The 25,531-nt window shown below is 37.4% G+C and overlaps 1 protein-coding gene across 1 annotated transcript in view; it reads right to left on the bottom strand.

The window, feature by feature from the left end:
- The window catches only part of LOC150099699 (solute carrier family 12 member 2-like), a 497,862-nt gene that overhangs the window by 77,247 nt on the left and 395,084 nt on the right, over window positions 1–25,531 (bottom strand). The window contains exon 19 of the mRNA XM_090403480.1: window positions 375–489. Coding sequence (XP_090259606.1) covers window positions 375–489 — 115 coding nt within the window. The remainder of the gene's footprint in view (window positions 1–374; window positions 490–25,531) is intronic.

Raw genomic sequence — 25,531 nt, 5'->3', positions numbered from 1 at the left:
GTTCCTCACATCATGGACGGGAATCAAACCTAGGTCTTTCTGACCAAAGGGTTTTGTCTATACTGACTGAGCTATGGAGGCTGCAAATGACTGCTGTAGCTCTTGTTTGAAAGTTGCTTGAAAACATAAGCAACTGAGGCAGTCCAGGTTTCTGCTTAGTCTGTATGAGAATTCATCAGTTTGAAACAGTTGTCAGGCCAGTCAAATGAAATGCACTAATGAAATACAAAGATGTAAACTCTTGAACACAGTTTGTCTTTAAGTTGTGCAATACCCAGATAACCCAATGTTTATATAAACATTGAGTTTATATTAATATACACATAAATTTAAGAATAAATATGAAAACAACTTAATTCCACTGCAGTACACACTTTGCTTGCTCTTCACCAATCTGTTCTTCAGTCTGTGCAATTGAAAAAATTCTTAACTTACAGTCACTCCACTTAGACCTGGTAGTTAAGAGATATGGAAGTAGCAATGTCAGACCTAGAGTATTAAAAATATTTTGTTTTAAATATATCTTATTGCAAATGCTACTGAATTTTAACAATACTGTTGAATTACTTTAATATAATTTGTATAAATATAGATAGCAATGGTAATGGTGGCATTAAACATTTTTTTTCTCTTTCTTTTTTCAGTTTCTTTCCTTTTTTTTTTTTTGTGAATGAAACAACAGTGTGAAAAAGTTAACTTTTTACAACATTTAAAAAATTTTTTGATTTACTAGTAAACTTAATTATCATTATTATTACTATTATTATGGGCAACTCCAAGGAGTCCATAGACTCGTCGAGGGAGGCACTAAACATCATGTCCATCACAACTATTCGACATTCACACAGTATCTATCATGCTTTGCCTTGAATTCATTCACTGTCATAGCACCCACAACAGACTCTGGCAGCTTATTCCACTCATTCACCACTCTAAAAGTAAAAACCTAGCTCTAACACCTTACTAACCACACTCTTTCCCAGCTTCTATGGATGTTCCCTAGTCCTCCCACCACCAGGCCTGTTCTCAAAAATATCCTCTGAATTAATCCTATAGAAGCCCTTCAGCAATTTGAATGTCTCAATCATATCTCCCCTTTTCCACCTATCAACCAATTTTTGCAATCCACAAATCTTCAACCTGTTCTCATAAAGTTCATTCCATAGACCCGCTATCATCTTGGTCACTCGCATCTGGATCCTCTCCACCTCCTCCCCATCAAGAAGATACCTAGGTGACCAAATCTTGGCACAGTAGTCGAGATGGAGGTCTTATCAAGACTCAATACAGAGGAACAATAACTTGCTTGTCTCTGCTCTTCAAAGTATTCTTCAGCATCCAAGTTATTTGATGAGCTGATTTAGCCACTTTTGCAATGTGGCTAAATCAGCAATTTTGCAATGTGGCCCCCTAAACTTCAATTCCCTATCCACCAACACTCCCAAGTTCTTGGCCTCATCAATCTCCTGGAGTACAATTCCATATGGAACCGTACTCCAGTTCCATATGGAGTACATTTTGCCACATTAAATTGACATCCGTTCTCCTTAGCCCAGACCTCCAATCTATCCAAACCATCCTGCAAAATTTTGACATCTGCATTCACTATTGCCCTACCCAACTTTGCATCATCAGCGAACAAATGAACCGTTCCTCTCAGGTCCTTCCCTATATTGTTAATGAACAAATTAAACAGCAGTGGTCCAAGAACAGAACCCTGTAGCATACCACTAGTCACAGGCAGTCTTTTGGACTCTACTCCTGAGTAAACTATTCTCTGATATCTCTCCATCAACCATCCTCCTATCCATCTCACCAACCCTATATCCATTCCCATATGTTGCAGTTTACGGATTAGAATTCCACTGTCAAATGGCTTAGCCAGGTCCAGCAGTATCACTGTAAACCCATTACCCTTATCCAGTTCAGACGTCACTGTGTTATAAAACCTGAGCAAGTTACTGAGGCATGATCTACCCTTCACAAAACCATGCTATCCCCCCACACAGTATCTCATTTTCATCAATCCATTCCTGTATTTTTCCCTTGACTACTTTCTCCAAGACGTTGACAATGACTCCTGATATGCTGATCGGTCTGTAATTTGCAACAGTAGTCTTGGATCCTCCTTTATGCAGTGGAACTATTTTCCCCTCTTTCCACCCCTTCGGGACTAAACCAGACCCGAGACTCAGATTAAACAATATAGTCGAGGGCACTGACAATTCTTTAGCCACTTCACGTAAGACCCGTGCTGGTATACCATCCAATCGCACAGATGTATTCACATTAAAGTTCTGTAATAGACTATTCACCTCCACTTCATTCACCACAATTCCTGTATAAACTAATGGTTCCTTCATTCCTTCAATGTCACCACCTGGATGATATACTCTTGCAAAGTGCTCACTCAGTAATTCCACTATATTGACTGATTCAGTGACCTCTCTACCATCGGCATTCCTTAAAATCATTCTGCCATGTACAGTTTTTCTTTTACTTTCAGCATACTGAAAGAACTGTTTGGGATTCTCTTTAGCTTGCATGGCTAATTTCCTTTCATAATCTGCTTTTGCTTTTCTTACCACACTCGTTACCCTTCTGGCCTGCAGGTCACCTTTCTCCGTAAATTCTCTCCACAGTTGTTTCTTTTTTTGCAACTCAAGCTTAATGGTGTTATTCATCCATTTAACCCCTACTTGATTTATTATTCGGACTCTAGGTATACAGTCAGCCATAACCTCCTGCAAATGCTCCTTGACCACTTCCCACGCACCATCAACATCACGCCCTTGCAGTTTTACATGCCTCTTAAAAACTTAAGGTTGATTAGTCACTGCATTTTTTATATAATTTGCAGTATCATATAAAGATGAGATCTCTGAGATCAGTTTTTGATCTGTTGATTTTTATCTGTGACAAGTCTTCTTAAATTTAACTGGAAAACTAATAACAAGAGTTTATTAGCATTAACTGATTTATAATTTGATCTTAGATCTTTTAACCCTTTCATGAGTAGGTTTCCAATGGAGCATAGTTTCTGTGCAGTTTTTGTTTTTTAATATCTGATCACACACAAAAGGATGCAAGACCTTTCAAGGGACCAGAAGGCTTAAGTACCATTTGGACAAGAGATGAGTTTGCAGCATGTGGCCCTTTCAAAATCTGATTTAGATTTGTTGATGGTTCTTTTACAGCTGTTGTGAGCTACAAGAGTTTTGGTTTTGAGCCACTCATGATATGCTGAATTTTTTCTTGTATTGCATTGACATTTTTTTGAAGAACCAAGGCTTGGATGGCAGCTAGGGATTCTGGGTGGAATGAGGAATGAAGATCTTCATTCTGATGAGGATAATTTCTGTATTCGGTTTGGATCAGGAGAATTGAAGCAATGGTCAGATCATTGAAAGGATAGGTAGAAGTTTTCTATCTTTTAAAATAAATAAAACTGAAATTTTTGAAAATGAATTTTTACATTGATTTCTCAGATCTTGTGCATTAATGCACTGGATTTGAAACAGATTTAGTAGCTTGGGAAAATTAGTATCAATTTTTTTCATAATATTATGGATTTTTAAAATAATCATGAACTGATATTCATGATCGTCACAGAAGCAAACCAATACTACAATTATTATTATTAACATCAGACCTTCACGGAGTCAAAGGATTCTTCACAAGAAGTTCACACTTTAATTATCTTTATCTGTTTCACAGATAAGAGCCCTGTAGAAGCTCAGTAGAAGTGGCATTTGCAGTCTACAGTGCTTGACTGCACGAAGAAAGGATTTGGTGGTTCAAATCTAGTCGACAACTAGAGGAAATTTTTCTAAGCCTTTTTTCAGCCGGTTCCCGAGTTAGTCGATCTCTGGCACGGGCTAGCAGGTTTTTTCTCCCAGAAACTCGGGTTTTTCGTTGTGTAAACTCAAGAAAATCGACTGTAGAACCCACACTATTTTCAGACATTAAAAATATTGTGTTAGGGTTAGAGACCACGAGATGGCGGCACTAGCTTGCCGCCTTCTTCACTGTGGGCCAATGAATCAATGATAGCCCTGGGCTAGCTATCTCTCTGATTGGTTACCAGTGGAGATTGAACTGCCCACTCAGTCTCCAAAAGTTAGATAGGGTAAACAGCTCCGCCTACTCCCTATACGGGAACAACATAGGCGTTAGCTGATTTTTTTTTTGTTTCACAGATAAAAATAATTAAACTGTGCCTTAAACTGATTCACAGCTTTTGCACTCACTATACTCTAAGGCAATGCATTTCACTTACCAACCATTTTCTATGCAAAGAACCTGCTCCTCACTACCTTGCTCACACCTTCCTTATACGTATAGCTTGAAGCGATGGCTGAATATTCTACACTTGTCTCCATCTTATCTATAAAAAATCTCAGTCATATTAATCTAGTAACAACTTCTTACCAACTTATATGCCTCAATTATATTCCCTCTCATTCTATTCACAGGGCTCTGCAAACTACATCCCCTCAATCTGTTTTCATATCCCACATTCCAAAGACCTATCAGTGTCTTTTGGCAAATCTTCTCTGGACCCTCTGTAAGGCATCCTCATTCCCTTGAAAATCAGGTAACCAGATCTGCATAAAGTAATTCATATGCATTCTGAAGGTCTTAACTTCTTTGCAGTCAACGTTCTGACCATTTCCATGATCTGTTGTGATGTTCTCACAATCTTAGCAGTGTGACCCTAAACTTCATGTCTTCATCTACCACTGCTCCCAGATCACTAACTTCCTCCATCTTCTTCAAAATTTCCCTATTAATTGTATAACCTGTATCCCATTCTTTCTTACCAAATTTCAATACCTTACACTTTAACACTGAATTGTTAACTTCACTCCACTTACTTACTCAATCACATAATCTATTCAGATCCTCTTGTCTATAAGGTTACAACATGTGTTCTACTCCTCAGAGTTCTTCCCCAACTTTGTATATGTGCATAATTGTGCAAAATATGTGCAAAACTGTTGCATAATTCCACTTAATCCAGTCCCAATATCATTAATATACAAGTTAAACAATAATGGACCCAGAACAGACCCATGTGGTGCACTGCTAATGACTTTCCTCATTGTGGGATACCACTTCCCCATACATAACCCACTGACATCTATCTGACAGCCAGTCACCTATCCATCTCACAAGTTTCTTATCCAGTCATATCCATTCCAGTTTAGTTACTAGCTTGTTATGTTGCAATCTATCAAAGACCTTTGAAAAATCCAAGTATATCACTGTGCAAGTATATCCAAGTATATCTTCCTCATCCAGTGAATTTGTCACTTTGTAGCACACAAACTTGCTTTCTGTTTTGCAGTTTTTTCCACTCATCAGATGCTGCATATTCTTAGATTCCATTCTCTACAATTTTTCCAGTCCTTATCCTCTAAGTTTCTTTTCTCCACAGCACTCACATTGTTCTTCTCCATGTTGCTCTTGGTCTTCTTCTTTTCCTCCTTCTGGGGGCGACTAATTCATAATTCTCAATGGGCACTGTTCTTCTCTCATTCTCTAGATGTGTCCATACCATTTCAAAGCAAGTGGTTTTATCCTCTCTGTGACAAGCTGTTCAACTTCTATTTCTGTTCAAACATATGCATTCTTCAGATGATCCATATGGATGGCTCTTGTACTTCATCTGAAGTAATCCATCTCCATAGCTTCTACTTATTTTCTTTGGATGTTAGTGAGACTCCAACACTGACATCCAGAGGTCATTATACCCTCTACCTAATAGAGCATCTTAATTTTCCTTCAGATCTTATGACTCCATAAAATACCATCATGGTTCTAATAGATGCTTGTACCTGTACTATTCAAAATGTTATGTCCACTTCACATCAGCTAGACTTTGTGTATTGGGATCCATGACGGAGCCCGATACATGAAGGTATCTAGTGATTTTATAGTTCCCACCTCTAACTCAAGATTTGTTGTACTGCCACCTTTAACTATTAAGTACTTGGTTTTTAACAGATTGTACTAGTTTCACTAATGATCAGGATTACCTGATCATTAGTGAAAATAAGATAACGTAAGCTGTTCTCCTATGAGTACACCAATTCCATGACATTGCCTTTTCCAAACCTACAAGGCTGCATCTAATTACATCTTAAACTTGGCATCATACAGCATCCCTGTTTGAGCCCATTGTTAGTACTGAATTGCTCTGAGAGTTTGTCACAATTTTTATAGCAGTTCTGGATCCCTGGTACATCCTCTGCACCATCTCTATTGTTCCTTCATCTATTCCTGTGCTCTTCAATGCCTGCACATTGTCTCCTTTGGGACAGTACATATGCAGACTAATTATATATGCAGAAAACATACACTCCCTTTACACCCATATATTAACCATCACAGTACTGCTATTATCAATCCAATTCCCAATCCCCACCAATATCAACCCCCACCAAACTCCACAATACCTTAACCACAACCCCAGACACACAGGCCTATAATTTGTAGTCTTATCTCCCCTTTGTGAAGTGGAACTTACTCTCTTTCCACTCCCTTTGGAACTTGCCATGTTGTAAGACTGATGTTAAAAAGGTATACTAAGGGTGATGTTAACTCCTTAGAGCTAACATCACCCTTCAAGACACACATAATATGTTTTCAAGTCCTACTGCCTTATTAATATCAGTTGGAGCAGGACCCATGTTAAACTGGTATGCTAAGGATGCTGTTAACTCCCTGGAGCATCCCTTCAAAACACATGATATGTTTTCAAGTCCTACTGCCTTATTAACATCAATTGGATCCACTGACCAATAATAATTTTTTATTTGTTAAACAAACTAAAAATTTTTCATTACCTTGAAGGAAAACTAGGCAAATCTTATTAATTGATTTTGTGATTATTAAGTGATTTTGTTATGAAACATTCAAATAGTAGTACATAATATGAATCGATATTACATATTTGCATATCAATTGCATTAGACCCCAGACTCCAATTCAAGTATAGCCCCAACAGCTCCCCCTGCACACTGACTCACTCTATATTAGACTCACTTTGTATACACAGAGAAGAGTAAGCTGCAGCAGGATTATTCAGTTGTACTATCTAGCAGCCAGTCTACAGAAACCATGTTATCGATATCTCCTCAAATGGAAGAGGTGCTGGCTTCTTAGTTTATTAATAATAGTGTAAAGCCACTGTCTACAATGCATGAAGGGAAAAATGGGTGGGTATAAATTGGAGACCCTACTCCAGATACAAAATTAATGGTGACAGCCATTTCATAGTTCCATTAAGGATAGTGCAGTGTCTCACCAGGAATTATTGTGGAATCAGACCATACAAATGGAAGATGGGGTTGACTTGACATGGAGGGTAGTATGTTTGCCAGGTCATGATGCACCTGGCAATAGCCTGGTTGGACTGGAGGTTAATGGCTCAACAAGAAAGGCACATGTGTGAATTTATCTTCCAGTTCAGGTAGGTTTTCTGTAAACTGAGAAAGAAAGTATCACTAAGAAGATGTGTGATTAAATTGTGTAGAAGCAGAGGACACTGATTGTAGAAGGAGATTCTGGTTCCATTCAATAAGGCTCTGAATAGGCCACATATGGACTACTGTCTACAGATTTGGTCACCTGGTTTTCAAAAGAATGAAAAGATGTTGGAGAGGGCACAGAGGTGATTGACCAAAATAGTTTCCGATCTCTGGAATGGTGAATATGAATGTTGAATTTCATTATCTCATCAGAGAATGTTATAATAAATGAGGCGTCAAATAGATGTCAAATCCCTACAGTAGGTGAGAGTGATCATGAAGTGATTACCTGAGTGATTATTATTATTAATATTATTATGTGACACCTCCAGGGAGTTCAAAGACTCATTGAGGGAGGGCACCTGCTCACCAACTCCCTGTCTCCACCACTCAATTCACCAACTACAGTGAACCTCATCATCTACATTAATGCGATCTACTGACCACCACCACAACTACTAATATTTTCACAGACAATCATAAACATCCATGCCCACAGTGGGATTCAAACCTGCAGCCTTTTGGCTGGAGAGTGGATATGCTAACCACTTGGCCAACCAAGGCAGCAATATGTCAGGACGTCTGTGAGGAAATGGTATATATTGAAGTACAAGGCTCATTATTATGAGAAGCTCAGTAAACAGCTTGCAGCTGTAGCATGGAATGAGGAGTTGGGTGGAAAGGAGATCAATGCTTCTTGGGTGATACTGAAAAACTATCTGGTAGAAGTAATGTTTAAATGTATTCCAAAAGTCAGAAGGTTAAATATGGTAAGTGTTAAATGGATAAATGAAGAGACATGCAATACAGAGAAAAAGACTTTATGGAGAAACCATAAGAGGAGTAGTAATAATCAATTCCACGAGGAATACGCATAACAGTTGAGGAGTGTGACTTGGTTGGTAAGGGTAGCAAAAGTGAAGTATGAGCAGCAGTTAGCTAATGAAACAAAACAAAAAAAAAAATCCTTGGATGTTCTTTAGATATTTAGCCACCAAAAAAAAGAGTGATTATGGTAAGTTGGCACTGATTGGAGAAAATGGCATAAAGACAATTGCTGCAGAGAACATAGTTGAGATATTTAAAGAGAAGTTCATAAAGGTCTTTCATCCTTGTGAATGTCACATCATGGAGAGTTTGAGAGCAGTGGATGATGAGGAGGAGAGATTGTGATTGAGGGAAGAGGTATATGGAGAATGAAGCAAACTTTAAGGAAGTGGGAATTGAATATATATCACCACATATTCTGAAGGAATGTGCCAAGGAGTCGATATCTGCCCTGACATATTAGTTTAATATGAATTGTACATTGGATAAAGTTCCAAAGGAGAGAAAGGCAAAATTATACTACTTCATACAGGAGGTGACTGAATTCAAATTATAGGCCAAACTGTTGTGACGTGTTGTGGTTAAAATGTTGGAGAGGCTGATGAGAAGCAGGATCCAGAACTATATTGAAAAGAATGATATTATCTTTGATGAACAGCATGGTTTTATTAAAGGGAAATCAAAATTTTAGTAATTTACTTATGACAGTGTCCGTGTGGTTAGCAGAGTGGCTATGCACTTCGCAACCATATGTCTGGGAAAGGAGTATCCTGGGTTTGATTCCCATTGCCAACATGAGAAGCTGAAGGAACTTTCTTAGACATAGCCAAGTTAGCAAGTCTTGCGTGGACTGCAGGATTTTTTTTTCTCCCCAGTTTATCTGGGGATTTTCCTCCTACAAGCAGGCAACATAGGGCACACCGGGAGGTATAGGGCTAGCTACCTTATCCTCGGAACGGGTACAGCTCAGACGGGCTAAGGAGAGCCCCGTAACAGGCCACTAGGCCTAATACATGAAGGGAAGAAGACTTATGACAGTAAGGTGAAAGCAGCATTGGACGTGGGAGATGGATACACAGTAGTATACTTAGACTTTGCAAAGGCTTTTGATAGAATACTAAATGACAAGTTGATAGTCAAACTAGAGTGGATGAGACTGGATATTAGACTAGTACATTGGATAGGAGATTGGCTATCTGATAGGTATCAACAAGTTGTCTATGGGGGAAGCAATATCCCAGAAGAAGAAAGTCACTAGTGGTGTATTTCAGAAGTCTGTTTTCGGGCCATTGCTGTTTAATCTGTGATAGTGGGGAAGATTTGAATGGAGATGTACAGCTGTTTGCAGATGATGTTGGAACGAACTATGAGGAGTAGAACAGATGGTGTGACCTTATAAGAAGACTTGAATAGACTGACTGAATCAGCATGGGAGTGGGGATGCCAGTTCAATATTGCAAAATCTAAGGTTTTAAAATTTGGAAAACAAAAATGGGATGTAGAATTAACTCTTGGTGAGGATATGTTGTTGGAGGTGGAGGAAATAAGAGATCTTGGGGATAATGGTGGGTAGGGATCTAAAATTTAGAGACCATATTGCCAAAATTGTGAGGACAACACAATGAATTCTGACAATGATGCAGAGAACACTGACTTGCAGAAGTAAGAAGATTCCGGTTCCACTTTATATGGCTCTGATTAAGCGACATATGGATTACTGTGCACAGATTTGATCATTTGGTTTTCAAAAGGATGAAAGAATGTTGGAGAGGGTCCAGAGGCAACTGACGAAAATAGTTTCTGATCTCTGGAATGTTGATTATGAAGAAAGGTTAAGATGATGCAATTTGCAGAGTCTAGTAGATAGGAGGAAGAAGAAGGTGATATGATAGAGATGTTCAAGTTGGTAAGGGGTTGTTATAGGATTAATGTTGGAGAAGTTTTTGATAAAATTGGGGGACAACAAGAGGTCATCTCTGGAAGCTGTATAAGGATGGTGTGAGCAAGGGAGTGAAAAACAGGTTTTTTGCATGGAGAGTTGTGAATGATTGCCTGAGAGCATGGTGTATGCAGAGAATTTCAATGTGTTTAATACATGGTATGATGAGCTGTGTGTGTATGACAAAAGGGACCTCCTTGATGAGTCTGCGACTCCATGAGGTTTTAGGATAATAATACTAATACTACATTGGGATTACTAATAGAAAAGATGCTCACTGTCTTTTTTTCTAGAGTGAATTGTGTGTTGGCAGTTCATGCCAATTTATTTGATAGCATTAATTCAAAACACAGAATAATAAGAAACTAATCAATGTTCCTCTAACTAATTTGTTGATATTTCCCTGGTATTATATCAAGCATCTTCAGAGCACAAAACCCATTTGTCACAGTACATGAATAACAGAATGTTGGTTAACAGTGGGATCAGGTTAAAAAATTGTAACTTATGACACAAGGAACTGAAATCCTAATTGGCACCATCTATTGTTGGATAAAGGGACAGAAAAAAAAAAGTATTAATCTATGATTTGGTATGTAGACTGACTTTGTATTAGTATGTATTTTACATTACGATCCTACCAACTTACGAAATAATAAAAGTTTGTAAATTACCAAATAAAATTATTTCCTGGCCAAAAGAAACTGTTAACACACTCAAGCCTTTTCATATAAATCACCCAGAATATATGAAGCACCAAAAATTCACAAAAAAGATACATCCCTATGCTTAATTGTGGATAGCATAAACAATCAAACATACAAACTTGCTAAATATTTGGCTAAATTACTAGCCCCCTTCCCCTCTCCCACCAAGTAATTCTTCCTCCTTTATTAAAAATTCTGTTCATCTAAAAAGTATATTAAAAGACCATATTTTAAAAAGTACAGAAGTACAAACATAATGACTAGTTTCGATATTACTTTGCTATTTACAAATATGCCATTAACTGAAACCCTGGATTTGTTCCAGTCACATTTCCCTCCAGATATATTTGAATTATTCAAACTTACATCAGGTTGAAAAAACCAGTACATGCTGGTTATTTTGCATGGAAAGGAAAGATATATAAACAATTAGATGGAACAGCTATGGGCTCTGCCCCTTTCTACTCCTTTAGCCAATTTCTACATAGAATACACAGAAAACCAAGCAGTGAATACAGTCAACTCACAAACAAAGGTTTGGCTATGCTATGTTGATGACGTGTTGATGCTCATTATCTTTTTTTCTACAGTGAATTGTTAAAATGAGTAGAAAGACTTATGTGTTGGCAGTTCATGCCAATTTATTTTAGAGTATTAATTCAAAACACAAAATAATAAGAAAATAATTATCTAATGTGTCTTTACATTAGTATGTAAATTAGTAAATTTTAATTTTATTTACATACTAATTTAACATTAGTATGTAAATTAGTACATTTTAAATTTTATTTAAATTTATTTAAATAAAATTTAAATAAATTTAAATTTTATTTAAAATCATTAAAAATGTACATTAGATACATTTTTAGTGCATTTAAATAGCCAACACCATAAAATCCATTTTACAATGGAACAGGAAGTCCAGGGATGACCTCTGGTTCTCCCCTGATCTCCCACCATTTTCTGTAAAACCTCTCCAACATTGGTCCTATTACAACCCTTTACTAACTTGTAGATCTCTATCATATCATCACTCTTCCTCCTATCCACTAGACTGTATGCTTCTTCTCAACCTTTCTTCATATTTGATATTCCAGAGATCAGAAACTACCATTCACCTCTGGACTCTTTACAACATCTTTTTATCCTTTTGAAAACCAGGTGACCAAATCTGTGCACAGTAGTCCATGTGTGGCCTAATCAAAGCCATATACAATGGAATAAGAATCTCCTTACTTCTACAAGTCACTGTCCTCCCCCACATCATTCCCAGAAGTCTTTGTGTTGTCCCCACAATTTTGGCAATGTGTCCCCTAAATTTCAGATCCTTATTGCGATCATCCCAAGATGTCTTATTTCCTCCACCTCCAACAATGTATCTCCACCAAGCATAAATTCTGCATCCCATCTTCGTTTCCCAAATTTTAAAACCTTACATTTTGCAACATTGACTCACATCCCCATTTCTGTGCCCATTCACTCAATTTATTCAAGTCTTCTTGTAAGACCACAACATCTTCCCTACTAAAAGTTTATTTTTCACTTGGTTAGACTATAATAAATTTAGTTTAATTCTTTATCCAAGTGTGAGCAAACAATGTTTGTGCCTGAAAATATCTTCAGGACTGGGGTAAGGTAGTACAACACCAGGCAACTCGTAGCAAAGGTGGACCAAGCTAACATCACTCCTATCTCAGTATCTCCCATAATGCAAAACACATCTCCTTGCGGATATGTATAATATTATGCATTAAGGGAAGGGCCACAACCCAAACTAGTTTCGACCTTTATTGAGGTCTCTTCAGTGGGGGCCAGGCCCAGAAGTGGAGATACCAGGCAGAAGCAATGGCGAGGTCATCTCTACCTATAGGAGTTGCCAAATGGTGTGCCACCCTTTTTTATTAAATTACTCTGGATTTAGAGAAAGATGTTGAAAGTTTATTTTTCACTTGGTTAGACTATAATAAATTTAGTTTAATCCTTTATCCAAGTGTGAGCAAACAAAGTTTGCGCCTGAAAATATCTTCAGGAGTGCGGTAAGGTAGTACAACACCGAACCTTGTACTATCTTACCTTACGTTGTACTACCTTACCCCAGTCCTGAAAATATCTTTTGCTGCCCGGTGTTGTAATACCTTACCCCAGTCCTGAAGATATTTTCAGGTGCAAACTTTGTTTGCTCACACTTGGATAAAGGATTAAACTAAATTTATTATCTTCCCTACTCTTCAGAGTTCTTTCTAACTTTGTATCATCTGCAAACAACTGAATATCCCCATTCAAATCTTCGGCAATATCATTAGCATACAGGTTTAACAGCAATGGCCCTAAAACAGACCCTTCAGGCACACCACTAGAGACTTTCCTCTTTCGGGAAAGGGGATATTGCTCTGCCATACACAACTTGCTGATACCTATCATATAGCCAGTCTCTGATCCAATGCACTAATCTAATATCCAACTCCATCTGCTCCAGTTTGACTATGAACTTATCATTCAGTAATCTATTAAAAGCCTTTGCAAAATCTAAGTACACTACTGCATGTCTCTCTTTTGTCCAAGAAAGCCTTCACCTTATTGTAATAAGTAAGTAGATTACTAAAACATGACCTCCCTTGAGCTGTCTGTCAAAGATAATACCAGTGTTGTCAACCCAATTCTGGATCCTAGTTCTCACCAGCTTCTCCAACAACCTAACCACAACACCTGATGTAAAGATAGGCCTATAATTTGATGCTTGAGTTCTGTTACCTCCTTTAGTTCTTGCCCTCCTTTGGAACTCGACCAAGTGCAAGACTCATATCAAAAACATATGTCAAGGCAGATGTCAACTCCCTGCTGCATTTCTTTAGAATATGTGGTGATATATTATCAAGTCCCACAGCCTTATTAAAATCAAGTTTGTTCAATTCTCATACACCTTTTGCTCACTTACAGTCAGTCTCTCCTCCCCATTATCAACTGCTCTCAATTTCTCCACGACGTCACATTCACAAGAATGAAAGACCTTTATGAACTGCTCATTAAATATCTCCACCACATCTTCCCCAACAGCTGTCCTTATATCATTTTCTCCAATCAATGTAATCCTTCCATAATCATTCTTTCTTTTGCTGGCTACATATCGAAAGAACCCTTAGGATTCTTTTTGGCTTCATTAGCTAACTGCTATTCATACCTCACTTTAGCTACTCTCACCAACCAAGTCACCCACCTTGCCTGGTCTTTCTAATCCTCATGGAATTGGTTATTTCCACTTCTATTATGCTGCCTCTATAATGCTGTTTTTCTCTATATTTCATGCTTATTTTCTTCATTCATCCATTTCACACCTACCTTATTTAACCTTCTGACCCTTGGAATACATTTAGACATTGTTTCTTCTAGATAGTTCTTGATTATCCCCCAAGCTGCACTGATCTCTTTTCCAGCTAACTCCTCATTCCATTCCACACCTGCAAGCTGTCTCCTGAGCTCCTCATAATCACCGGTCTTGTAGTTCTACATATATCCTTTTCTCACAGAGGTCCTCACACTGCTGGTAACCACCCAGGTAATCACTTCATGGTCACTGTCACCAAATAAAATGTGATTTGACACTTCATTTATAATAATAATAATAATTATTATTATTAGACACCTCCAGGGAGTCCAAGGACTCATCGAGGGAGGGCACCTGCTCTAAAACTCCGTCTACGCCATTCAATCACTAACTGATCGCAACTACACCAACGCCATCTACCGCCGACCACACTGGTATTTTCACAGACAGTCACAAACATCCATGCCCACATCAGGATTCGAACCCCCAGCCTTTTGGTTGGAGAACAGATACGCTATCCACTTGGCCAACCAGGCTGGCATCTTCTTATTACATCTTCTGATGAAATGATTAAATCCAAGACCGTCAATCCACTTGTTCCATCTGCTGCATACTGTCTGAGGTAGATAGACATCTACCTCAGACAGTATCTTGAGACAGACAGTGAAGACCTAGACCTGTCTTCAGGTCTGGGTCTTCACCTCAAAAATTGAAGGCACTCATTTTCTTTACTTCAAGTTGTTATCTCATCATCCCAGTCTATTATGGCGATAGTTAAAATCGCACATAATGATCACTCTTTTCTTATTTGCTTGGCTAATTTGATTATACATTTCATAGTCATTACCAGGTCTATAACAACATCCAACTAAGTATTTCATTCTATTCACCTCTATCTCACATACTGCCTCAATACCACTGGTGCTATTTCCCTCTTGCATCTCTACTTTGTATTGGCATAACTCTTTCTCTATCATCAATAGTACTCCCCCTCCCTTTTTACCCTTTCTATCTTCACAAGACACACGTCATAGTCTTCCATCTCTATTCCTGTCAGGATGTCGTTCTCATCTAACCATGTCTCATTTATTCCAACAAATTTTGGGTGAATAGACTCAATTAATGCAACCATTTCATTTGTCTTGTTTCTTACACTTCTAGCATTTGTATACAAACACAGCAGCTTATTCCTGGATATATAGCCTATGTTTGTATACAGATGTGACTTCTCCATGCTTAACGTGAGCCATTTCTTTTTCTCCTTATTCATCTGTCCACTCCGAGCCTCTCCGTTTCCCTCTCTGTCTTGCACACTTGTTCTCTCATTCTCTATACTCATGCCGCTCATTTCTTCATACACAACCACCTCTTCACTCACTCTCCTGTTCTTCCACATCACTTCACATTTGATCAGGTTCATTCTCTGTACTCACTTCTCTACCTTCCAGCAGCAGTCTTTCCAAGACCACTCAAATGCAGTCTGCCACTCCTATACAGTTCACTTCATCCATTAAACTCATTCCACACATTAACAAACTGCACTCCTTTCTCCTCACACATTTCCTCTAACATATCATTCATAATTCTTGCTCTCCACCTCATCTCACCACTCTCATAGCTGGGCAACATGCTTACTACCTTTCCTATCACACTATTCTCTTTTATTCGTCTCAACAACCTCCTGATATTCAATCTGATGTGTTCTTTGTTCGCAGTCAAATCATTTGTACCTATTACAACTACCAACTATTTTGCTCGCTTCTCATTTCTAATGCCTCAATCACTCTACTCATTCTACTTCCAGTAAAACATACTTTGTGCATCCTCATCCAGGACACCTTTAATAATTGAATCACCATACACTGGCACTCATGGATCTTTTATACCAACATTATTTGTTTTCATCAATTTCACTCTTCCATTTGTATCTCGAATTCTCTTAACTTCAATCTGCATCCATTTAATCTCTTGCTTCATCTTAACCAACTCAACTTTTGAATTGTGTCACATTTTCACTGTCATTCATTCTTTCGAATTTCCGAACTTTCAAATCTTGCATCACACTTTTGCTCTCATTCAGTCTTTTTATTTTGTTGCCAGCCATACATGCTTGTTCACATTGGAAGTTTTTTCCCACTTGGTTAGACTATAATAAATTCAGTTTAATCTTTTATCCAAGTGTAAGCAAACAAAATGTGTGCCTATAGTATCTTCAGGACTGAGGCAACTTGTGGTAAAGGTGGGCTAAGTTCTCATCACTTGTCTTAGTATCTCCCATAATGCAGAGTACATCTCCTTTTGGACGTGTATAATGCTATGCATTAAGGGAAGGGCCACTATCCAGACTGGTTTTGACCTGTATTGAGGTCTCGTCAGTCACCAAGTGGGAAAAAAACTTCCAGCATCTTTCTCTAATCCAGAGTAATTTAATAATAAGGTGAGACACCTTTTGGCAACTCGTGTAGGTAAATATGACTTCTCCATTACTTCCACCTTAGTATCACCACCTCTGGGTTTGGCTCCCACTGACAAGACCTCAACAAAGGTCGGAACCAGAGATGTGCTTTGCATTATGGGAGATACTAAGACAAGTGATGAGAGCTTAGTCCACCTTTACCATGAGTTGCTTCAGTCCTGAAGATACTTCAGGGGCAAACTTTGTTTGCTTACGCTTGGATAAAGTATAAAACTAAATTTATTAATATAATAGATTTAGTTTAATCCTTTATCCCAGTGAGAGCAAACAAAGTTTGCGCCTGAAAATATCTTCAGGACTAAATATAGTGTTGTACTATCTTATCCAGTAAGTAGTGCAACACCAAGGCAACTCGTGGCAAAGGTGGAGCAAGCTACCAGGCACTTCTAACCCAGTATCTCCCATAATGCAAAACACATTTCCTATGTGGATATGTATACTGTTATGCATTAAAGGGATTGGCCATCTACCCAGACTAGTTTCGACCTTTATTGAGGTCTCTTCAGTGGGAGCCAGGCCCAGAGCTGGAGATACCAGGCAGAAGCAGTAGCAAGTCATCTGTGCCTATGGGAGTTGCCAAAAGGTTTATCACCTTTTTTTAAAAATTACTCTGGATTTAGAGAAAGATGTTGAAAATTTATTTATCACTAGGTTAGACTATAATAGATTTAGTTTAATCCTTTATCCCAGTGAGAGCAAACAAAGTTTGCGCCTGAAAATATCTTCAGGACTAAATATAGTGTTGTACTATCTTATCCAGTAAGTAGTGCAACACCAAGGCAACTCGTGGCAAAGGTGGAGCAAGCTACCAGGCACTTCTAACCCAGTATCTCCCATAATGCAAAACACATTTCCTATGTGGATATGTATACTGTTATGCATTAAAGGGATTGGCCATCTACCCAGACTAGTTTCGACCTTTATTGAGGTCTCTTCAGTGGGAGCCAGGCCCAGAGCTGGAGATACCAGGCAGAAGCAGTAGCAAGTCATCTGTGCCTATGGGAGTTGCCAAAAGGTTTATCACCTTTTTTTAAAAATTACTCTGGATTTAGAGAAAGATGTTGAAAATTTATTTATCACTAGGTTAGACTATAATTGTTTGCTCTCACTGGGATAAAGGATTAAACTAAATCTATTATAGTCTAACCTAGTGATAAATAAATTTTCAACATCTTTCTCTAAATCCAGAGTAATTTTTAAAAAAAGGTGATAAACCTTTTGGCAACTCCCATAGGCACAGATGACTTGCTACTGCTTCTGCCTGGTATCTCCAGCTCTGGGCCTGGCTCCCACTGAAGAGACCTCAATAAAGGTCGAAACTAGTCTGGGTAGTTGGCCAATCCCTTTAATGCATAACAGTATACATATCCACATAGGAAATGTGTTTTGCATTATGGGAGATACTGGGTTAGAAGTGCCTGGTAGCTTGCTCCACCTTTGCCACGAGTTGCCTTGGTGTTGCACTACTTACTGGATAAGATAGTACAACACTATATTTAGTCCTGAAGATATTTTCAGGCGCAAACTTTGTTTGCTCTCACTGGGATAAAGGATTAAACTAAATCTATTATAGTCTAACCTAGTGATAAATAAATTTTCAATAAATTTATTAATGCTTGTTCAAAGTAAATGCCACTCAATACCTGATCTTTAACTGTGCTTTGTTTTTTATCTTCCACTGCATTCACATCACTTTTGTCTTTCTTACCATCGATTATTACATTTCTCAGATTGCTTGTTCTCTTTTCAAAACTTTCTTAACATTTTTTCTCTGCTCTTTTATACCATCTCCTTTTCTATCTGATGAGCACTCATCCTCCTCACGACATTTGCACTACTAACACTTTCAGTAGAAAACCTACACATACAGGGAGATATTTGCAAAAATAATCACACCATTACCCAGCTCAATAATGTGGTGTCTTAAAAACACTAATTCACAGCTATCTGTTTCAATGACAGTGCTCTAAATACTGAACTCATTTACTTGCATCACACTTTTTGAGTCAATGGCTATAATCATCAAAGAATAGACAAAATATTAAATGCTCCCCAGAAATTCCTTCATTGCCTAATACATAACACTACAGTCAAACTGTTACCACCCCCATACATTCAGAGCACATCTAAAAAGATATCTAGAGTGCTTAATAAATATCAGCTTCACCACATTTAAATCATATACCAACTTGGCAACTTGCATACATTCACCTAAGGACACACTCTCTCCTTTTTCACATCCAGGAGTGTATAAAGTGCACTGTACTTGTGATTTGGCTTACTATGGACAAACAAGAAAAATTGTTGACATCCACCTTGGAGAACATAAAATATACATTCGGTACTATGATTGTGGTATGTTTGAGACTATCAAATCATGCCTTGGATACCACAAATGGATGAAAACAAAAGTGCTATGCAGAAGTCATTATAAGTCGGAGAGATTGTGTTTAGAATCAGCAGCAGCTTTAAAACATTCTCCTAACCTCAACTTTTTTAATTCGTATGATGATACAATGGCCGTGAGCCCCTTTTACAGCACTTTCTCAATTTCCTCTATTTATATTGGGCTCAGGACTGCTATTTGTCATAGCTGATGAATCAGACCTATGGCTAGAGGGACTGTCTTAAGTATTCCTTTCAAGTATTCCTCCAGTGATTCTAGTGAATCCATGGAGGCTGGGAAATAATACTAATAACACTTCTTTTTAATATTGGATTGACATAATTATAAATAATAGGACTGCATCACCATTATTCTAGAATTCCTTTCTTAAGTATTAAACTTTCAACATTAAGTATTCCATGTGTGATCACGGGGCCAGTTTGCCTGTTCTGGGGGACAAAAAAACCCGAGTTTCCAGGTGAAAAAACCCCATACCTCACATCACAGACGGGAATTGAACCCAGGTCTTTTCAACCAAAGGGCTCAACCTCAACTAGTATAGTTGTATCAATTTACCAAAAATCTGGGAGACAGTTATTTTAAGATCTAATTAATACTTTCTTTTTCTTTTTTTTTTTCTTTCTCTCTCTTAGGATTTTAGTTCCTTGTTATCCGTTATGATTTTTTAAACTTATCACACTGTTAACCAAATCATTGCTATTTGTGTATTGCAACAAATGTATTTTGTGCTCTGAAGATGCTGGATATAACACCAGTGAAATATCAGCCTAATTACAGGTTTTCTTTAGGCATAATTCTAGAATAATGGTGATGCAGTCCTATTATTTATAATTATGTCAATCCAATATTAAAAAGAAGTGTTATTAGTATTATTTCCCAGCCTCCATGGATTCACTAGAATCACTGGAGAAGGTCCCTCCATTCTACACCACACAAAGCTATTAAAGTTTTTTGAACTCATTGAACATTGGCACATGCACTATCTGCTCTGCTAGCTCATAAAAGCACATGCCAAAGTGAGCATATATAACTAAGGTTTAGCATTCCACACAACTGGAGAAAAAAAAAATATTATAGTCTTAGCATTATTTCCATGCCTCCCTAGCAATATATTCAGTACATGTTGCCACTCTTACTTATTCAAATGTAGATGACCATTAACAAATGGCTCTCGTCTATCCACTTCTTCCCTCTGAACTGTGCATGTGAGCGTGCACATGAGTCAAAAAGAAGAAAGTGCACATGCCTGGTTACTGTGCATGCAAAATTTTTGCTTTCAGAATTTCCAATTTACAGTCAATAATTTTTGAATGTACTATAAAATGAATTATATGATAAATCATACTTATCACTTATTTTTGTTTGGTAATTTATCCAATCGTCTCCACTCCAATATTAGTGTAACCCATTTCAACATAATGCACTCTAATTAGCTATCTTTAGCCTGCTACATGTGGACAAACTGACAACAACAAGTTGCAGAGACATATTTGTTTAGAGTGTCTTCTCTCTATATTCTAGACAGTAGGTGATGGATCTTTGTATTTAAGCAAATTAATTTAGTGCTTGCAATTTTAGAGTTTATAGCTGGATGCAAAAAATGACAACATTAATACAAGAAATATTATATTAGCAGTTTAAGTGCATTAAACCTTCAAAATGTCATCGAAATTGAAAGCAAAAAAGAACACAGCAAATTTGTTTAAATATCAGTGTCTGGACAAATGTGTTGAAACGGCAATCCCAACATCAAAGAACGACATGTAAGTTGCTTAGTGAAATATTTAGATATGACAAGGATGACGGAGTTGTGTGCCGGTATTGTTGAAACACTAAAGTGCAAGCATTGATTCTGAGACTGGAAACTTGCACACAAAATGTTTTTCATGCACATATGGGCTAGCCAAAATTTATTCAAGGAAGCTATTTAGAAATTATTTCACCACATATTGCAGTGAAATACAGAAAGCAATTTGTAAGTTAGATCAAACAACACATTTGTAATTAAACATACAAAGTTTAATTGTTATTTTTTTGCAGTATATTTAACATCTTCTAAGTGTAGAAATACAATTTTATTAATACAAACCAGTATTTTACAATAAAAACATTTATTCAAACCTACCAGTTTCGCCAGCAAACTGTCTGGCTTTTTCAAGGCATTACGGAGATATGAAAGTTAGTAAATGCAAATTAAAAGGAACATAAAAAACGTTGTAAACCAAACTAGTATCTATGGTTACACGTTTCGCGTGACAGAGATGACTTATTATTCTTATTCATTATCGCGCATGCGTGTTTGTTGTAGACTTGTAATGTGATTACTGGCTAGCTGTAGTTCAGATTGATTGAGAGAGAGGATCAAGTTTTTTCACGAACTGTTTAGAATTACACCTGATTTCTGTTGAGGTTTCCGCCAGTTATTAGTACTATTGTGGCTTCCTTAAATACACGATGCCTGTAGTCGTCATCGAGATATGGCATGGAGCTGTTTTGCCAATCTATCGTGTGGTTAGACGTGCAGAAATGATGTGCTAAGCCGGAAGAGATGCTTCTGTTGTGGTTTACATCACCAACATGTTCTTTTTGTCTAATTTCTAAACTTCGTGAAGTTTGTCCGATGTAGGCAAGACCACAGGAGCAGGGAATGTAATATACTCCTGGATATTTGTAGAATGGAACTTTATCTTTTGGAGATCCTAAAACTTGTCTAATGTTGGTGGTTGGTTTGAAGACCACTCTGATGTTGTGCGCTCTTAGTATTCTTGCTATTTGATAAGAAATTGACTTGATGAAAGGTATCACAACAGTAGAAATGTGCTGACGGTGGGATTCTTCTTGTCTGGGGTTGTCATTGTATAGATATTTTTTGATGATGTTTTGAGGATATCCATTTTGTGATAATGTGTTAGCTATTAGTGAGAGTTCATTCTGTGTATCCTCCTCTTCTGATATAAACTTTTTTGCTCTATGTTTCAACATGTCGATAATACTCAGTTTGTGTGACTTGTGATGGTTTGAAGTATAGTGAAGATATCTTCCAGTATCTGTGGGCTTTCTGTAAATGGATAATTTGACACTGTTAGGTTGTTTTTCTATCAAGATATCTAAAAAATGCAGTTGGTTGTTGTTTTCTACTTCCAGAGTGAATTTTATCTTGCTATGTATTGAGTTGATTTTATCCACAAACGATTTTAGGTTGTCTAAGCTGTCTTGCCATATGATGAATATATCATCCACATATCTCTTCCGGCTTAGCACATCATTTCTGCACGTCTAACCACACAATAGATTGGCAAAACAGCTCCATGCCATATCTCGATGACGACTACAGGCATCGTGTATTTAAGGAAGCCACAATAGTACTAATAACTGGGGGAAACCTCAACAGAAATCAGGGTGTAATTCTAAACAGTTCGTGGAAAAACTTGATCCTCTCTCTCAATCAATCTGAACTACAGCTAGCCAGTAATCACATTACAAGTCTACAATAAACACGCATGCGTGATAATGAATAAGAACAATAAGTCATCTCTGTCACGTGAAACGTGTAACCATAGATACTAGTTTGGTTTACAACGTTTTTTATGTTCCTTTTAATTTGCATTTACTAACTTTCATATCTCCGTAATGCCTTGAAAAAGCCAGACAGTTTGCTGGCGAAACTGGTAGGTTTGAATAAATGTTTTTATTGTAAAATACTGGTCTGTATTAATAAAATTGTATTTCTATTATAAAACGACCAAAAATGTATAATTTAAATCTTCTAAGTGTGTCTTAAGTAATTTTAATTCTGAAGAAGGGCCTTGCATAAAATTAAATGATTTATATACACAATGATATTCAACAGAAAATAGTTTATGTAATTTTATTTCTAAAGAAAATTGTTGGCCAGCCTGGCTGGCTGAGTGGTTAGCGTATCTGCTCTCCAGCTAAAAGGCTGCAGGTTCGAATCCTGCATTGGGCATAGATGTTTGTGATTGGCCATGGAAATACTAGTGGTGGTGGTCGGCAGTAGATGCCATTGGTGTAGTTGCGGTCAGTTCTGGATGAGTGGTGGAGACGGAGTTGTAGAGCAGGTGCCCTCCCTCAATGAGTTGTTGGACTCCCTGGAGGTGTCATGTAATAATAATAATAATAATAAAAGTCTCATAAGTTGTTTCCCATTTAATATCATTTACAATGTCTGGAACTTATGTTGATTCATTCACTGTCAAAATCAATAAATGCATGTGACAAAAACCACTACTGTCACGTTGGCTAAAGTGCAGAAGAGAAATGACTTCGCTGTCAGTCTTCATGAACTGCCATCTCAGAATCAAGTGCATCATTCATGGTCTTTCAATAAATAATCAAAATGCAATTAGAATACAGTCATCCCTCGACTTATGTCCACTTGAGTTACGTCTGCTCAAAGATACTCGAAGGGAATAAATAACATTTTGACTATACTTTCAAACAAGATGCGAGCAAGCATAAAGAAAACGATTTCTATTTAGCGACAATGCATCATGTGCAGTGGCAACCTCCTTTGGCAGTCAGCAATTGGCACGTGTCTTCAACAGTTTCTCTGTTGATTTTGTGTTTGCGAAATAGGTTATTTGTGTATTTATCATTAAATAATTTGCAATATTTTGTGCAACATGGCCCATACATGCCCAATCAAAAAACCTAGTTGCAAGTTATAAAGCAACATGAAGTTGATAAGCTCTTCAATGTGATTGCACATGACTTTGGATGGTTTCATTCTACAGTGACAACCATTTTGAAAAATAAGGATAAAATCATAGAGGCTGTGAAAGGATCTGCTTCCATTAAATCGATGATTATGAAGAAGCAATGACAAGGTCTGACTGGTGATATGGAAAAGCTATTTGCATCATGGATAGAGGACCTGAACCAAAAGCACATAACCATTAGCACTATGACCATAACTGCTAAGGCTCTTCAACATGTTGAAGGAGAAAGCAGAGCCCGATTACAACTACAAATTCAATGCTCCTTCCTGTTGCTTCATGAGATTAAAGCAGCATTTTGCAATGCAAAATGTGAAAATGTATAATGAATCTGCAAGTGCCGATGAAAAGGCTGGCAAGGAGTTTGTGGAGAAATTAGATAAAATTAATATGGAGGAAAATTATTTGCCCCAGCAAATATTTAATATGGATGAGACTTCCTTGTTTTGGAAAAAAAAATGTTCAAGCAGACATTCATCCACAAAAAAGCTAAAATTTATGCCTGGTTTCAAAGCTTTTAAAGACTATTACGATTCTGTTAGGGAGTCTGTGTGGCTGGATATAAACTGAAACCATTTGTGACATGGCACACAGAGAATCCACAAGGCTTCAAAAACATACTCTTCCAGTTCATTATTGGAACAATAAGAAGTCGTGGGTGACTCAAAAATTGTTTGGTTATGGGAGTGAAATGGAAAGCTATTGTGTCAAAGAAAATGTAGAATTTAAAATTTTATTAATTCTAGATAATGCTCCAGTTCATCCACCTGATATTGGTGATCTTCACCCCAAGATCAAGATTTCTCCCTCCAAACACTACTTCATTGATCCAACTGATAGATCAGGGAGTTCTTGCAGTGTTTAAGCTTATTATCTATAGCTCTTTCACAAGCCACATCTGCCACTGAAGGAAATGATTAGACTATCATGCAATTCTAAGCATTCAATATTTATCATGCTATTAAAAATATTGTTGTGGCTTGGGATGAAGTGACCCCTCAATGTATGAGTGACATATGGAAAAAGACATCAAAAAGGTTTGTGCATGATTTTGGAAGTTTTGAAAAAAAATAAAGACCTTTGTAAATTGAGTGAAGAAAAAGCAAACAATTTGAATCTTGAAATGAATGATGATGACACAGTTTAACTCATAGAGGGTTCCTCCAGTTGGACCAATGAAGAATTGGTCCAACTGGAGGAACAATGCATTGCAGAAGAGGAAGAATGAGAAAAAGAAGAGGGGAAAAAAGAGAAACAAGAAGAGGTAGTAAACAATTCACATTGAATGGTCTGCAGAAATGTTCTCTGCAGTTAGCAATGTTCTCAAAATGGCTGAAGACATGGACCCCAATGTTGAACACTACTTATTAGTAGAAAGGAAAGTACATGATGTGTTTGCTTGCTATAAACAAATTTATGATGAAAAGAAGAAGATGAATAAGCAAAGCACATTGGATATTTTCATCAAAAAAACAAAGGTTGCACCAGAAGAGCCACAGCCTGGTCCTTCACACAATGAAGATGTGACTGTGGAGAAAGATTTCGGTGATTATTTTCCTGTTTTATAGTGACAGTAATGCA

Source organism: Typopeltis vanoorti, chromosome 14 (genome assembly GCF_054136105.1).
Source record: "Typopeltis vanoorti isolate ZY-2024b chromosome 14, IOZ_Tvanoo_1.0, whole genome shotgun sequence".
Lineage (NCBI taxonomy): Eukaryota > Metazoa > Arthropoda > Arachnida > Uropygi > Thelyphonidae > Typopeltis > Typopeltis vanoorti.
Note: the sequence above shows the minus strand (reverse complement) of the source record. Positions and strands in the feature narration are given on the sequence as shown.